The 17,030-nt window shown below is 28.1% G+C and overlaps 3 protein-coding genes across 6 annotated transcripts in view; all 3 read left to right on the plus strand.

The window, feature by feature from the left end:
- Positions 1-1,227, plus strand: part of LOC145191434 (upstream stimulatory factor 2-like) — a 3,091-nt gene extending 1,864 nt beyond the window's left edge. For both annotated transcript variants that reach the window (XM_080068536.2, XM_080068537.2), the window contains exons 4-5: positions 478-536; positions 705-1,227. In XM_080068536.2, the coding sequence (XP_079924662.2) occupies positions 478-536; positions 705-1,027 (382 nt within the window). In that variant the 3' untranslated portion in view covers positions 1,028-1,227. The remainder of the gene's footprint in view (positions 1-477; positions 537-704) is intronic.
- A 5,494-nt stretch (positions 1,228-6,721) lies between these two features.
- On the plus strand, positions 6,722-8,353 carry LOC149882381 (uncharacterized). 2 transcript variants are annotated; one of them, XM_090067506.1, is made up of 3 exons: positions 6,722-6,793; positions 6,935-7,047; positions 7,479-8,353. In XM_090067506.1, exon 3 carries the CDS (start codon positions 7,521-7,523, stop codon positions 8,235-8,237), a length of 717 nt encoding a protein of 238 aa, XP_089923632.1. In that variant the 5' UTR covers positions 6,722-6,793; positions 6,935-7,047; positions 7,479-7,520; the 3' UTR covers positions 8,238-8,353. The 2 variants fall into 2 exon arrangements, with proteins under 2 accessions (XP_089923632.1, XP_089923633.1); XM_090067507.1 differs by having other exon boundaries at positions 6,727-6,749.
- A 668-nt stretch (positions 8,354-9,021) lies between these two features.
- The window catches only part of LOC145191267 (E3 SUMO-protein ligase RanBP2-like), a 34,242-nt gene continuing 26,233 nt past the window's right edge, over positions 9,022-17,030 (plus strand). The window contains exons 1-5 of one of the 2 annotated variants that reach the window (XM_090067504.1): positions 9,022-9,205; positions 9,308-9,375; positions 9,523-9,564; positions 14,615-14,686; positions 14,868-14,911. In XM_090067504.1, coding sequence (XP_089923630.1) covers positions 9,095-9,205; positions 9,308-9,375; positions 9,523-9,564; positions 14,615-14,686; positions 14,868-14,911 — 337 coding nt within the window. In that variant the 5' untranslated portion in view covers positions 9,022-9,094. Of the gene's footprint in view, positions 9,206-9,307; positions 9,376-9,522; positions 9,565-14,024; positions 14,229-14,415; positions 14,514-14,614; positions 14,687-14,867; positions 14,912-17,030 lie in introns of those variants that run through there. The other variant, XM_090067505.1, reaches the window with a different exon arrangement.

Consider the following 17,030-nt stretch of genomic DNA (forward strand, 5'->3'; position numbering starts at 1 on the left):
AACATAATGCTTCCTAGAGTCAATATGTTGCAATCATAATAATAGTAAAGATAATAACAATAGTAATGATATTAAGCCTAATAGTAAGTTACCATTTAAGATACCAAGAAGCAATCAGTGTGCCAAACGGGCAAGCAAAATAATGCAGGAACTTTACAATGTTTGCAAAAACAAGCAAAATTTACAACTTAGATTTATTCTAAGCCATTTTGTAACATTTGTAAGCACTGTTGATATTTTTGATTCATGTATGTTATGTAATACATACAACATGCGAAATGTATTTCTTATTTTAGGGGTGACTTTCTTAAAAGATATTGAAATGATATTTTATTTCATTTTTCTTATACAAAAGTTTATCAACCTTATCTTGCTAAGCTAAGGGTTGCAAAAATGTTATCTTTAATATACACACATACTTAGACATCCCTCACTTGAGAGATTTTTACTTTCTTTAAAGAGTTTTTTTTTCTTCAGAAAAATGGAGACCTCAAGGTCTTCTCGTGACGAGAGAAGGCGAGCCACTCATAATGAGGGTATACATTTCTTTTATTTTTATTCATAGTCAGTTAAAAAATCTAATCTACTGTTTGGTTTTCGTTAACTAGTTGAAAGTCAATGCATTAATTTAAAGGCAATTCTTATTAAAGCTAATCTTTCGAACTGTTTGTAGTTTTTAGTGGAGCTTTTATGCATGTTTTTAGTCGAAAGAAGAAGACGTGACAAAATCAACACATGGATTATGAAACTTGCAACAGTAGTTCCAGACTGCCAAATGGATCAATCAAAGCAGGGAACTAGCAAAGGTGGTGTTCTATCTAAAGCTCTTGATCATATTATAAAGTTGCGAACGCAAAATGACCGAATGGCTGAAACAATTAAAGAGCAAGAACGTATCTTAGTAGAAAACCAGGTTTTGCGTCAACAGGTAGAAAAACTACGTCAAGAAAACGCAATTCTGCAAGCTAATTTACAATTTAGGCATTCTGAACATTTGGAACATGATCACAAACTTGAAAGTGATTGAGTAAAACAAGTCTAACGGGTTCAACGTGTTTATATTTGAGATTTGAGTTTTTATTTCGGTTTAAAAAATGATACTTTTAAACCGAAATACTCATTGAGTGCTGAGATCAGCTTGTCTTTTCTTGCTTCGGGATGATAAATGAAGAAGCTGATAGAAACTAAAGTTGTACATATTATTTATTATCAAAAGACCTTCTCTTATTTTCGCACTCATTTTTATTTCGGTACTTTTAAATAAGTAATATACATATGTATATTAAAAACAAAAATAAATGTTACTTAACTTCAGCAGTTTTGATGGGGTTTAAGAAATTTAATAACTGGCCTATCTTGTATGTGTTAAGAAAAATTCTAGTCGATAAGGGCTCCGTCGGCCCCGGACAGATTCCAGGCTGCCTAAACCTAATAAAGGTTTTCAACACTTAGTCGTCCAAGAAGTCAGCCCAAGCCTTGGAAATTGTCTTTTTTAAGGAAGTCATATATGGACGTATAACGTTGCAGACCTCTAAGTCGACTTTACTCACACTTATTCAGTGTGAATGAACGCTGTTCAATACGATTACATAAGGTTGATTGTTTGTTTAAAACCTATATATTTTAGAAAAGCTTTGGTTTGCAATTAATCTCACAGTGTAAATGTACGGCTCAAATGTACCTGTTTATTAATCCTCTGCAATACGTTGGACTGATTAAAGAGTTTCCATGTCATCAGCATTATTTTTATCGTGTCATTTCTATTTCTTCACCTTTTTTTTTAATGATCTTGACGAACATTAGGATATCACTGGATTTACTCCCCTAAACTAAACTTCACCTTTGACCATAAAAGTTGGCATGTTGTTGGCACAGTGAAGTTTGAAATGCCAAACTAATTGTATTAAACAAAGAACTGAAATGTTTATCGTTTTTATCGTCGTCACTCTGATTGTTCAACAATGGCACATTTTTCGAAGCAATTTTTAAATAATTGATTTGTTACTTTCTTCCAAGCAGCTACTGCCTATGTTTATGTAAATGGTTTAAAACTTATCAACTTCATATGAAATCTCCGAGGATCCTAGAAGAATTCTCATTTATTCTTTGCAAGGAACATAATTTTGATGTTATTTTACTTTCTTAGCAATGAGTGTTGCAAGAACAAGAGGACATTTCTTCCTTCATATCTCGAGGTTAGAATTATTTTGTTCTATCTCCAATTTTAAAAGTTGGGAGAAAATGAGTTATTAATATTAGTTAGTAATAATAACTTTTAAAATACGCATTATTTTATAAATTTTTTTTCTAAATAATTTGCTTAAACATAAATTATTTAAAGCATAAGTTATTGTTTCTTTAAAAATAAAAGCTAAAACTTTAAACAATTTTTACTTTTAGAAAAAATCAAAAATTTTTTCCCAACGATTAAACTTGTAGATAGAACAAAATAATTCTTACCTCGCGATAAATCAAAAATAAACTTTAATAAACTGCTATTTTCTGCTTTCTTTTCACCTATGAGTTTCATCCTTTTTTCGTCGATAATACTTAATGTAATTACCCACTTTTGTTTCCAGAAGTAAAGGATTTTTTGTGGTTTATTTGAACTTATAAAGGTACTATTGTTAATGTGTTTAAAACCTTTGCCCTCGGCACTGACGGTTTGGAATCTCATTCATAAACTTTCATGTCATTTCATTTTTAATTTACGAGAATGTGAATGGAAGTGCTGCAAGAAATTTTCGAAATTTTTTGAAAAAAATAACCTAAAATTAATTTTTTAAATAGTATATCGCAACAATCATTTTTAAAATGCTTGAGCCTTAACTGGATATTGTTTAGCATATTAGTAGGGTTATGCACAATGATATATATTAACTAGATGTCTAACTTCCGAAAAAAAGTGAAGCAAATTTTTTTTGCCACCAGCATATGATTGGATAATAACTTGTTTTGCCACCAGCATCTGATTGGTTAACAGATATTACGGAAAAACGAATAGCAAAAATAAAACAAAACATCGCTAGAAATTTTTCTTCTTTGCTGAGGCTACCGGTTTTACAACCTCCAAAAATTTGCTTCACATTTTCTTACGGAATTTATGTGAAGTTAGACATCTAGTTAATATATATCATTGGTTATGCACGTCTACAGTTATCAGCGTTTGTGCATTTTATTTACCTAATGAAATATATTTGCTTCTCGTCGGAAGACAGCATTTTTGCGAATTGTATGCTAAATATCCAATTAACATATATATATAAAAACCTAAAGAAATAAAAATAAAAAAACGAAACATAAGTGTTACAAAGACAAATAGAATGTAAAATAGAATGCTCGCTGGCACTAGTAAAAAATCAAAAACGAAAAAACCAAAAGCAAACCAGCAAACTAAAAGTTTGTGAAAACCAAACGTAACCACCAAACTCAAAATTTATTAAAGTGTTCTGCGAACTTCCGGTGAAACTCGAATATCGAATCTAGTAGAAATTAATGTCAAATGAGATAAGATTAGGCGTAGTCCCTACAATCCAATCTTATTGGCTAATAACTTCGGGAACTAATACATTATGGAAAAGCTATAAAAGAGCCAGACAACACAAACAGCTCAAAACTGCTAAAAAATGTTTTTTAGTAATCATATTACAAAATTGTTCTTTAGCGCAGTGAATGGTGAGGTAAAATACATTTTATCTATTAACATTAACTAATATATTAAAATATCAAATCGGACGTTATATTTTTTATCTTACAGAATGCCGTTATTAATAGGGTAAATTGAACTAATATGGTGCTATTTTTCATTTTTAAGTTCTTAGATTTAGTTTGAAACTTAAAATAAAACCAAGCTGAAATTCCTGATTCCAGGTTTATAAAATTTTAGCACACCCCAAACATATCAGGTTTTTGAATTGGATACTACCCAATATAAGTTAAAGAGTTTACAAAATTTTGATGCTGAGTATTCATTATGAAAATAATTTTAAATTGCAGCTGAAGTTATTTCATGAAATGTATTTAATGCCAAGTTGGCAACTTGTTTATTGTTACCTGGATATAGAGTCTTTTCCCCTAGTTTATATGCCTTTCTTAAGTTTGCTGAAAGAGTCTTGTCTTTTTCGTATACTCTATGAAGCAAAACCCCTACAGACACTTTCATATTAAAATCATTATGAAATGGTGGCAAAATGAACTTTTTAGAGCTAATCAAATTATTTCTTAAATTTTTAGAAATAATTTGATTAGCTCTAAAAAGTTGGCAAATGCACACAATCACACATCAGATAAATTTTATGATCATTAAAAGTAATAAAGAAATTTTCTTCTGGTTTGTCTGACCCAAAAATGCTGAGCAATTTGAATAAGTAAGGGTATTTGTCGAATAGTTATCAGCAACCAATGCTCGAATGCTAAAACCAGCAGATCTTAATGTATTTAAACTTTCCTCTATTTCATCTTTAACCAAATCTCTCATGACACTAATCTCTGGGATGGTTTTAACTACATAAGGTATTGAATACTTGAGACCAATAAGCATAAAGACATTTACTCCTTTGTAGAGATTACCCTCTTTATCTTGTTCAGTTAATCTACTACTGTGGTATTCACAATCATTGCCTATTTTTTTCTCATTTAACAATAACTTTAATCATCTTATTGAGTTAATTCAACCTGCTACTAACTTCTTTAACATAATACTTCTTATATTCTTTTAATACTTCTTTAATACTTTTAGTGACTTTTAAGGAAAAGAAAGTTGTTCAAAAAGATGCGAATAAGCCTGAGATGATGAAAATTTTTGAAACAGTAACTTGTGAAGAATATGGAGGATGACCTTTAGATTTGAAAAAGATTAGTTTTGAAAGTTCATAAGCTAAATAATAGGAATTCCCTTTAACAAGGTTGTGCATATAAGACACCAAACTATTTAAAATAGATAAACTTGTGAACTTACAATTGTTGATGGTTCTAAATCCAATGAGGAAGTGAAAGATGACAACTTTTATAATGTAGTTTTATATGCGAATCGTTATCATCACTTAACAATTAGATTAAACAAAAACGATAATACAAAACAAAACTTTCATATCTTTGAAAACTAAATCCATTTGAAGAGATGAATTCGTGAAGCATATCAATTTTTTTTATTCCATGAAGTGAATGAATCTAATTTGGGATGGTAGAATCTCGCTCAGTTGGTGGTTTACGAAAGTTAGAAACTAAGTTGCCAACTTGATCAATTTTGTGATATATATATATATATATATATATATATATATATATATATATATATATATATATATGGATTATGTATTTTGGCTGATGGTTGCCGGTACGCCGGTATGAAACTTTAAGTACCAACAAAGTTGTCATCCTTCGCTGTATTTTCAATGCAGTTGCTCTTGCCAGCGGGATACTCCCCTGCCATACCAAATAAAAGTTCAACTGACTTTCGGAGACTTGCATCCTTTTGCCATGGCAAGGCAGTATTACGCGTAAACTTGAGGAAATGCAAGTATTTGTTAAAAGTCTCAGTTACATCACATTTTTCGTGGTAAGTGCACTATAATTCACTATAGAATAAATTTGGCCTTGGCATACTTAATGCACGGCCGGATATGTTGCATAAATAGGCTAAAAATTAGAAGGCCAGTTTTCAGCATTTAATTAATTGTCAGGGACGTCGGAACTATTGTGTTAAAGACCTATAATAAATGTGCAAAACAAGGAAAATATCATTCATTGAATGAAGTTTTCGACATCACATAAAAAGATGGTGAATGTCTCTGTAGTGAGGACAAAAGGTTGTATAATCTTTAGATAGAAAGCAAAGGATAAGTCGGGTGTACAGCTGGAAAGCTGCGAATTCAAAAAATCTCCATCTTTTAAAGAGAAGAAAAATGCCGTTGGAGCCTATTGTAACAGTTGGCTCTAAGAGCATTTTTGGTTGTCAACACCATGTCCTTGATAAAGTTCTTCGCGTAATAATGGACGAAGAGTTTGGGGGAAAAAACAAGTTACCAACACATCGGAATTTGTTAAGAACTACAAACAGCTAAATTTCAAGAAATGTGAAGAAATAATTACTGAAACAGCAGGATGGCATTATGACATAAAATTTCATTTAACTCGAGTTTTCCGGGTTTTTTTAAAACCTGGAGTATGATTAGTAAAAGACTTCTTTATTCAAGAGTACTCAATATCCCGCTGGGCAGTGTAGTTAATACTCAAATAATACACGTTTAGACCTTTCATATTTCCTCTAAAAAAATTCATGAGGAAATTTTTTTACAAAGTTGAACTTTTTTTAGTCACAACTCATTCACTCACTCATTCTTCTTATTTCTCTCACTCATTCTTCTTATTTCTCTCACTCATTCTTCATATTTCTCTCACTCATTCTTCATATTTCTCTCACTCATTCTTCTTATTTCTCTCACTCATTCTTCATACTTAAAGTATAACATGGTATTTATGGTTTCAAAAACTTGTGGTAAACCAGGGCTAATAGAATTGGACAGAAGGAGAAAGTTCAGTCACAAGATAAATCAGAAAAAAACATTACAAAAGATATAAGCTAGAGTGATATTCTAGAGCATTATAAGATAAAGTAATCAATGAGGGAGCAAAATAAAGCAAAATGTGCTGCGAGGAAAGTTTATGTTTTCAGTTACCAATTTTCGCGGGAGCTAATTAAAAAGTTAAAAACCCGCAAATCATTACCCGCAAATTAAAAGGATATGAAAGTAACTTTTTCATTTACTTGATAACGAAGAAAAGTTTATTGAATGTTTGTAGAGCTTTTCTTAGTTGTTTTTTTTTTTTTTTCGTTCATTTTTTAATTTAAAAAAATTCCGACAACCATAATAATTTATTAGAATGCATTTTTTACAGCACGTGAGAAATTCACATCAATGTTATTCACTTTCAGAACTGGACGGACAACCTTAGGAACCTCTTAAAGATAAGTTGCACCAGGACAAAAGTGCGGGAACACTATGGAAGCACTAAAAGGTTCTAATGCAAAATTACTACACGTTTAAGGTAGTTGTAACTTTAGCTTTCAAATTTTGGTTTCGAAATTTAGAAAGCTGCTTTAAAAGTAAATTTTATGACATTAAATGAGATTCTTCTTATTTGTTCATAATCAAACTAACTACAGGGTTATACTCGAAAAACATTCACAACATTGTATGTTATAAATTCTAATTTTTATTTATATATACAAATATGTAAAATGAAGTGTATTTTAAAAGTTTTTTTAGTATTTACTTTGATTCCGTTGTTAAGCTTCTAGTTTTTAATTATAATTATGATTTTTAGATTTACTATCATAAATATAATCTGTAAGTTATCTATACTGCTGTCATGTAAAAATTAGTGCACAGACATGCTTTATTAGTTGCTTCTGTTGAAATGATTTAATAAATGTTAAAATGTCAGTATTTTATTGCCTCATTTTATTAAATTTTTAGTTGCATTAAAAAAGATATTGTTTCAAACAAAAAGTAGCAAAGATGTACATATGTCATGTTGGTAATCTACAGTCTGGAATTAATGAGGATCAACTAAAAGAATTATTTTCTTGTGCTGGTGAAGTGAAAGGTGTTAGAATAAAGTGTTTAAATTCTTCTTGGCCATTCAAGTTTGCATTTGTTAGCTATTCTAATCTTAATGAAGCAGAGGAGGCTTGTCGTATACTAAATGGTAGACAGGTGGGTATATATACCCTTCTGGTAAGTTTGGCACAAGAAACAAAGTTGAAAATTAACAAATCATTTACTCAGCTAAAAGAACCTCAAATGAAAAACAGTAAATCTATATCCACTGACCATAGTATTGTACATGAACCTCATGTAAAACATAAGTCTTCTTCATGCACACAAGAGGAAAAAGAGTTACAATCACGGTTTAAAGAAAGTCTGATGAAATTATATACAGATAATAAAATGGCAGAATGCTTAGGAATCAAGAACAGAGAAGATGCTCAAGTTTTTATAAAAAGCTTTAAAGATATTCTTATAAATTCAGCATATGTTCCTTCAGAAGTTGATGGAAGTTATATACGCTGTTCTCCAGATCCTGTCACAAAATCTGGATTAGAAAATTTGATAATTCGATACCATGAACATCCAGTTGAAACAAAAAATAGATTGTTGATGACAGATATCGATCTAACATCTTCTAGTAATCAATCTTTAGAGAAATCTAATTTCAAAAATGATTTAATCTGAGTATTCTAAAAAAATGAGAATTTCTAAAAAAATCTTTCAACCTTTGAAAGTATTTGGATGTTTTTGTTTACACTGCCAACCAAAAGTTTAAGAATGTTATGAAAAAAAAAAAGAAACTTAACAAATTAACATGGTAGGATGTTAGGAGTTAAAATTTCAGCTTCCCAATTCTTTAGGACTCATTCTAGTCTTTTTTCTTATTTTGAGGTTAAAGTAATGGTTTTCTGATAGCAACACAACCAAACAGCTCTATTTTTTGTAGCTGTTTTTTTAACTTTAGTTAAAGGTTTGTTTTGACACTTTAATAGTGAGTTGTTTATTTCATTTCTGTGAGTTGTTTATTTCATTTTAAAGAACACATTTAAATTTCTTATATTGTGCAATATTAAAATAGCAGATAGTATTTCAACACTAGTTTCACAAATTTTGACTTCAAAAATAGTTCAATTTAAAAATAGTCGTATATTTAAATGTATCTCTCAAGTGGTCCCAAACTTTTGGTTAGCAACGTATATAATATTTTGACAATTCAGTGTATCAAACATTTTAGTGTATTTTGATTTATTTAAATAATTTTAAAGATTTTTTTGTTTTTAAATTTAACTTTTTTTTTTAAAGATTTTTTGTAACTTTTTTTTTTGCTTTTTTTAAATTATTTTTTCAAGATAGAAAAAAAATTTTGAAACTTAATCATTATAAACAAGTTCTTTTATTTTTATTACATTATTTTTTTATTATTATTTAATCATTATCATGTTTGAAGTAAATATTTAGTTAATTCTTTTAAAATTTGATTTAGGTTTAGTTTTCATTAAAAAATTCTCTTGGTTTTTAAATTGCATTTAAATTTATTGACAATGTTCAATGTTTCAAATGCTAAACCTTCTACTCCAAAACGTCTTATGACCTCATATGAAGTTGAGAATTATGTGAAAAAAATTGGAAGTCAGTTGCAAAGCCCATTTGAGGTATTATAGTACTTGCTTTTTTTGTAAATATATAGGGCTTTTATATTATTGTTATTTTTTTCTACGTTTGTTATTATTTTATTGCTTGGTGCTTAATTTTAGAAAAAGTCTAAAGCTTTTGCATTTGCTCAACTATATTTTGATGCCAAAGATTTTGAACTTGCAAAGATGTAAGATCTTTTTCTTTATGTTATTATATTTTAGCAAATATGTATTTTGTGTGTGTCTGTTCTTTTTTTTGTGTCTGTCCTTTTTAACATTACTTTTTTTACAGTGGTATTTTACTCATAAAAATTTCTTTTCAATATTTAATTTAGGTATCTTAAAGATTTTCTTACCATCCAGGATCGTGATTTCAGGTTTAATTTTTTCTTCTGAAAAATTTAACACAAAATTTAACAAAATCATCAGCTAAGTAAGTTGATGATTTTGTTAAATTTTGTCCTAGTTTGTGATTTTTAAATTCTTTAAAAATCACAAACTAAGGCTTTAATACAAAAGTTTTATCTAAATTAATTTTAACTTCTTAAATTTTTTTTTTTTTTAAATTTATTGTAAAAGACATTTTCAATAAATTAAAAAAACATTTACAAAAACTTTTTGTGTGTATACTGCATCTACCTTTAACCAATTTAAAATGACCTATAAAGTTAATGTAATTATATAGATTAATCAAATACTTTTTGTTAGATTTGTAAATTAAATCTAAAAAGTTTATACTTGTACTTGTTCTTATTTTTACAGCAAGTTTAGGAAAGATAAATACAATTTTCAGAGCATACACTTTACTCAGCTATACTTCTAAACATACACTGTACTCAACTGTATTTCAGAACATAAACTGTACTCAGCTGTATTTCTGAACATACACTGTATTTAACTGGACTTCAGAACATACAAACCATACTCAGCTTCAGAACATACAAACTGTACTCAGCTGTACTTCAGTCCACACACTGTACTCAGCATGAAGTTTAATGAAGTTTTAATCCCAATTATGATTGCTGGGAATAAATGTGGCTTTTTTTTATTATTGTCTTGATCTGTTGTGCATATGGCACAATTTTGTGACTCAAAAATAATATTAATGGCAAGCCACTAGTTCTATTTTGTTTACTTAGCTCATTTTTTATGATATAACTTTGCTGTAAGTTATAGAATTTATGCAAACTTACAGATCTATTAAATTTCTATTTTGTCCTGCCATGTTCATCAGGTGTCACTTGCTTTATAATAATTACTCCTTTTTTTCTCAAGAAAAAGAAAGGCAATTAAAGTAAAAATACAATAACAAATTTTGCTTTAATCCAGGGTAACTAATTTTTTGATTTCTAAATCCTTTTTGTTAATAAAAACCTTGCTGCACCTTGAATTTGAGTTATGATCTTTTCCTTTTATGGAAATCATCAAAGATCCCTATTAGGGATAAATTTTTATGATTCTTCCTGACTCTCACAGCTGGTCATCTTAATCTTGAGTGAAAATCAAAAGTTACAAACCAAAGTTTTTTTTTCAATAAATTAATAAAAAGGAAACAGGTTTTATTATATGAGAAAATAAAATTTTAATTTAAGTTTATTTAAAATTTATAAACTAGCATCAGTTTAATTAATCATTAACATCAGGCCTTAACTAACAAGTACCTTTTTTGAAATAAAAACATTTTGTAATCATATGTGTAATCAGAATGCAGGTTTTAACCCCAGAAGAGAGTGTTAAATCAAACCTATAAATTTTACTTTGACTTCTCTTTTTACTTAAAACAAAAATATAATAACGAAAATAATGAAGCATAAATCTATTTTCTGAAAAAATAAATAGAATAATGTGATAAATTTCCTAATTAAATTTTTATGTAGCTAATTTTTCTGTTTCTGATATTTATAAAATTTCTCAGAAAGTAAAACTATAACAGTAACTACGGTAACTATTGTTTTATTTTAACTTTATTTTCATAAGAGAAAAACACCTATGGAAATTAAAATACCTATGAAAGACAATTGTGACCAAACAGCAAATAAAGTCAAATTTGAAGTTTTAACAGAACATCAGTTATAAATAATTGATGCCTGTAAAAACACCAGGGACTTAACAATAAAAAAAACGCGACAATAAAAAACAAAGAGTTAACGATAATTATGATTCTCTAAAAACTGTTAAAAAATTTAAGTATAAATATAAATACAGATCGACAACTAAGTTCTCCAAGTCAACCAACCTTGAATAATAGGAGAGAAAAATTACTGTGGCATTGTTAATTGAGGAAATTTTCGAAAATTTCGATTAAGAGTGCGAAATGTGGTTGTTTTTGATATTGGTATAAAGTTTATACCAAGAGGTTGATTGAGTAGTGGACTTTTACAATTTGTTGAATCTACAATAAATGTTTTTGATTGCTCTGTATTGGTATCTAATCTTAAATTGCTCAAAAGCTCTAGTTTAAATGTTGCTACTGGCTCAATTGCAGTTGTTGAAATGACCAAATCCTGTAAATTCTGTTTTAGATTATATTGCTCATCCTCAACTTGTATGATATTTTGTTCTTCAGATTTTTCTGTAGGTACATTTAATAAATCACCAGTTGTTCTTTGATCTATGTTTACCTTTTGTTTGATATTATTTTTTGAGTTTGTTATTATTTCTTTAGTTGTATCATCTTGATTTGCAAAAGCAGATAATGTTGTATCTATATCTTTTTCTGTATGAACTTCATCGTGCAGTAATTGTGAGATGCAAAATAGTTTTCCATCTCCTTCTGCCATATCTTTTTTGTTTTTTGTTGATTCCATTATAACTTCCGATCCAATTTGCTTTGTTTTGTGAGATGGTAAATCATAAATTTTTCTTTTCTTTTTTATACTATTAGAAGGTGTTAAAAGGCTACAATCTTCATGATCAGATAGTAGTGGTACTACTCTACAATCTTCATGATCAGATCCATCAGTGTTCAATAAAAAACACTGACTAGTTTGTTTGTTTAGTAAAGTTAATTCATTTCCTGATTGATCAGATGTCAGGTTCAGCATAATACTTTCATTCTCATCTTTATTATGCTTTTTTTCTGCACTGTTAACTGCAATTACACTATGATAATTTTCTTCCTTGATTTGTTCGGATTTTTTAATATTTTTTTGACTTATTGAATTAATTTTCTCTGTTGATTTAAATATCCAATTTTTTTCCAAAGACTGTTCCTCTGATTTAATAGTGTTCAAATTCAATGTCATGTTAGTATTTCTGTCCATTAAAAACGAATCTTTTTCAATATCTCTTCTGACTAAAGTTGGCATGCTCTCTTTGTTTAGTTGTTTAGTTGTTCTATTATGATTTAAAACTGGATCCATATTAAGTGTGTTAAAATCACTATTTTTTTTCCCGATAACTTTACTGTTTACATCATAAACTGTTTCAAAATTTGGCAAGGATTGGCATTTGTTTTGTATTTTGTACACCCATTGTTGTGTCCTATTCATGATGTTGTTTTTCATAGACTCATTGTTTTTACTTGCAGTTTTGCTTTGCTCCCCCAAGGCTATCTTATTTTCCTTGTCTTGATATACTTTTCTTTTTTGCGTAGTTACTTCTGCTTGCATTTGGTATGATAACAATTCAATGTTCCATTCTTTCAGGCAGCGATGTAAATTATTTTCTATAGTTTGATGGAGAATATCTAAGTACTTCAATATATCTACAGATGACATCTTAGATGAAGTTCTTCTTTGTATATTATCAACCAATTCTTCGATTTTATCTTTAATAATAACTTGGTTATTGCTATTTTTTTCATAGAAAATATTGAACATCTTCATTACGGCTTCTGTATCTTGGTTTAAAATTCTGAAGCTGACATTGCCTGTTATTGAGAGTATTGTACCATCTTTATTTTTTCTATTGGTGACAATTACCAGATGATCTTCTAGTAGTGATAAAACAAATGTTTGTTGTATTTTGAAAATCACACATTCAGTGTTTGTAGAATTAATCAGCAAAGCATCATGTTTACAGCAAGTGGACTTTCTCTCTATGCCCTTTTCATGAACACTTTCATGATTATTTGTTATAGAGCTGACAATATTTGCACCAATATTCTTGAAGAAAGTTTGAACATTTTCCATACTTTTCTCTAATTAAAAATTACCAATATTTATTTTGTCATAAATGTTTTTTTATTGCTAATTAAAATATTATACTATTTTAAGTTGTTGTTTCTATAAATCCATTTTAAAAAATGTTAAATGTATTAATATTTTTTGTTTAAAATAGGAAAAGTTTGAACCTTATGCTGGTTTATTTTATTGCAATTACTGATATTTTGTGTTGAAAATTCATCTAAACATCTGCTAATCTCAATAATTGCTTTCAAAGAAATCCATACTGTTAATCTAAATCATTAATTGCTTTTAAAATACAATATATTAATTAGGGATTTTAAACTGCTTATAAGTATTAATTTTACCAGTTTGTTGTTACATAGTGTGAAACTTTAAAAGAAGCAAAATATTTTTGTGTTATGCATGTTTAGATAAACTTTTAAGTAAAAAATGTTTATACTTTCTCTTTGATCTCTATAATTCCTGGTGGTAACTGAGAGATTAATTTTTTTTAAAAAAAACAATAGTTATTATTCATGTTATTAAGTGTTATTACAAAGCTGTTAAAGAATAAAAATTGAAATCTTCATTTGTGATCAAAACGCAATTGTTTATAAAACAAAGAAAATTTTTTATTTCATAACAAATCTGTAAAAAAAAAAAATAAATAATTTTTTTTTTTTTTTTTTTAAAGATTTGTTATGAAATAAAATAATACAGAGCTGCTTGAGTTAATCTAAACAAAATTAAAGAGAAAGTTTAAAAGTTTATTCCTGAAGAGTTTGTTTATCTAAGAGTGTTTTGGAGAATTAAAAATATTTTAATTTCTTCAAAATCAGTTAATAAAAATATTTTTGTAAAAAAAGTTTTTTAAAAATGGATGTTGCTGCAGTTGTCAATACACGTTTAAAGTTCTAACCAATCACAATCTGGTATCACTTTTCTCTTTTTTTTAAAAAAAAAATAATAAGTCTCCAAAGATTAAAAAAAAAGTTCTTAAAAAAAAATACATCTCAGTATTGCATTCTAGATAAAATATAAATTGTGAATTAACAAGACATGCCAGATGTTTGAGTTACCAATTTAAAAAAAAAATCTTTAGTCTGTTTTTAATATTAGGTAAAATTACAGTTGGAAATTACCAAAAAAAGTCCTTGATCATCCCAAAATATCCCCATCTTCTCTTCTGCCTTGATTCTTCTTGGCGCAACGAAGAGGTAGCATTAGCCTGGGCTTTAAACAAAGTAGAAATATTTTAAACCAATGCAATATTATGTCAAGTAAAAAAAATTCCAGAAAAATAAATATTTTTCTATAGAGTTTACAACCTCCTTGGTGAAACTTATGAAGCATTAAACGATTACCCACAAGCACTGGCTGCATTTAAAAGGTAAAATTAGCTAAAGGTTCTTTTCAAATTGTTTAAAAATTGTAATTAGTTTGTATAAAGTTTGTTCAGTGTGTGCTATACATCTTAAACATAATAGATTTGTTTTATATGTGGTTTGTTTAATATATTGATTTATTTAAAGATTTTTAGTTGATTTTTAGTATTTTAATGAGTTTTTTAGATCATTAGAACTATGTAGCACTCAAAAAGATATTTTACTGAAAGGTAAATGGAAATATTGTTTTTCTTTAGGTTAATTTGTATTATTGATATATAGTTTATATTATTACCGATAATTTATATATGCACAGTTCCAAAAAAGCTTAAAAAAATTTTCAATAGAAGTTTTAGAGGTCCCCCAAATTTTTAATTTTCTCAAATTTGGGTTTTTCTCAACTTTTATTGCACATGATAAAAGCAATAAGCATTATTCTGCTTAATGAAAAATTTGAATAGATTAAAAAAAACAAAAAAACAAACAAAAAGCAACACTTTTTATAAAACTTAATTAAGTTTAATATTAATTTTGCTTTTAACTTCTAAAGAATCTCTTTTAATTTTTGATTCTTCAAATTCAATCTATAAGTTGACAATAAAAAGAAGCTTTACATATAAACTGGTTAAAAATTTACAAATATTTAACTCATCATGTTATTTTTTAAGTATACCTAGCTTAATTCACTTCCTCTCCCCCTTTGGACTTGACAATTTAAAAGACTGTCCACATTTCTTATTATGCACAAGTACTTACCTCAATACTCATGTGCAATATGTAGTAGGTACTAACTGAATACTTGTATCCAATAAGTAGTGTGTGCTAAGTAGTAGGTACTAACTGAATACTTGTATCCAATAAGTAGTGTGTGCTAAGTAGTAGGTACTAACTGAATGCTTGTATCCAATAAGTAGTGTTTGCTAAGGAAATACTTAATGTAAAATTAATAGCAGTTCAAACTTTTTTCCTGCTTTATCCTTGTTTTAAAAATCCTGGTGTGTTTATGTTAGAAAGACATTGCTTTTAAAATAAAAAAAGTCAACACATGCTTAAGGTGAGATTCTTGAAGATGGTGCTGCAACATTTGTTATATGAGCCCAGAGCTTGCAACTTGCATTATTCTCATTGATCTAACAGTGGAAGGCTTCTTTGCAGTATTCAAACTATGATTGCCTCTCAGACATAAACTTTGAAAACTTAAGTATACACTTTGACACTTTAAATATTCAACCCATTTTTTTTTCTTAAGGAGTACACACCTGGTTTGAAACTTTTTGAGTTTTATTAAGAAGTTGTTTTGGATGAATAATTGTGCTGAGCAAGTAGTTGTTATGATTTAATTTTGAAATAATACTACCTGAGTAGATGAAAGACTGAAGTAAATCTCATTTCAAGTTTTGAGTTGAGAAAACTTTTCCACATTGTGACAAGATAAAATTTAACAGTAAAAGTAATCTATTATATTTACATTAACTACAATCTAGTTAAATAGTTATTAATTAATCATCCCTGTCACGTTACTTATTATTAACTTAATAATCAAAATATTGGCAGATATGCATTTTGGAAATTACTGTTTTTATTTTATACCTTAGTTAAATTTTTCTTAAACTTGCATATTTAAATCTAAATAAGGTCTTAATGTTTGTTGTTCATTTCCAGGTTTCAAGGTTAAACAATAAGAACAGATATTTTTATCTAATCAATACGATAGAAATTATTTTTGTGTTAAGGTCAATAAATGACCATGTTTGCAAAAAATTATCAAAACCGGGAGACCTCTAAATCTTGTTCAAAGGAACTGAAGTTCTTCAGGTGCTATACTGATATGTTTAACATATACATACATACATACATACATACATACATACATACATACATACATACATACATACATACATACATACATACATACATACATACATACATACATACATACATACATACATACATACATAGATGGATGTGTGTATGTATGTTGTTATATTGTAACATTTTATAGAATTTAAACTTTAACATTCCAAGTTCTAATAAATTTGTACTTGTGTTTTGAATATTTTTGGACATTCAATTTTCTGAATTAAAAAGGGTTTTGCTTTTGGTTTTGAAATATGTTGTTGATGTTGTAGATGTTGTTGCTGGTGGATACAAATGTAATTTTATGTTTGGTTACTAATACTTCACTAATTAAAAAAGTTGGTCCATTCTTTTTCAGAAAAACCTCAGAACACTTTCAAAAGAGTACAGACATCATAATTTCAATTTCCTTTTGATCAATCTCTACTTTATAGATTAAAAGACTATCAGCTAAATGGTGCTTGATAGAATTGTTATTTGATAAAATTGTTG

This window comes from Hydra viridissima, unplaced genomic scaffold (assembly GCF_058129835.1).
Source record: "Hydra viridissima isolate aposymbiotic clone 2 unplaced genomic scaffold, HvirCarnegie_v1 scaffold_11, whole genome shotgun sequence".
In the NCBI taxonomy this organism is placed as follows: Eukaryota; Metazoa; Cnidaria; class Hydrozoa; order Anthoathecata; family Hydridae; genus Hydra; species Hydra viridissima.

Coding starts and splice junctions, on each gene's coding strand:
- LOC149882381 (XM_090067506.1), top strand. CDS start 7,521: ATGTACATATGTCATGTTGGTAATCTACAGTCTGGAATTAATGAGGAT.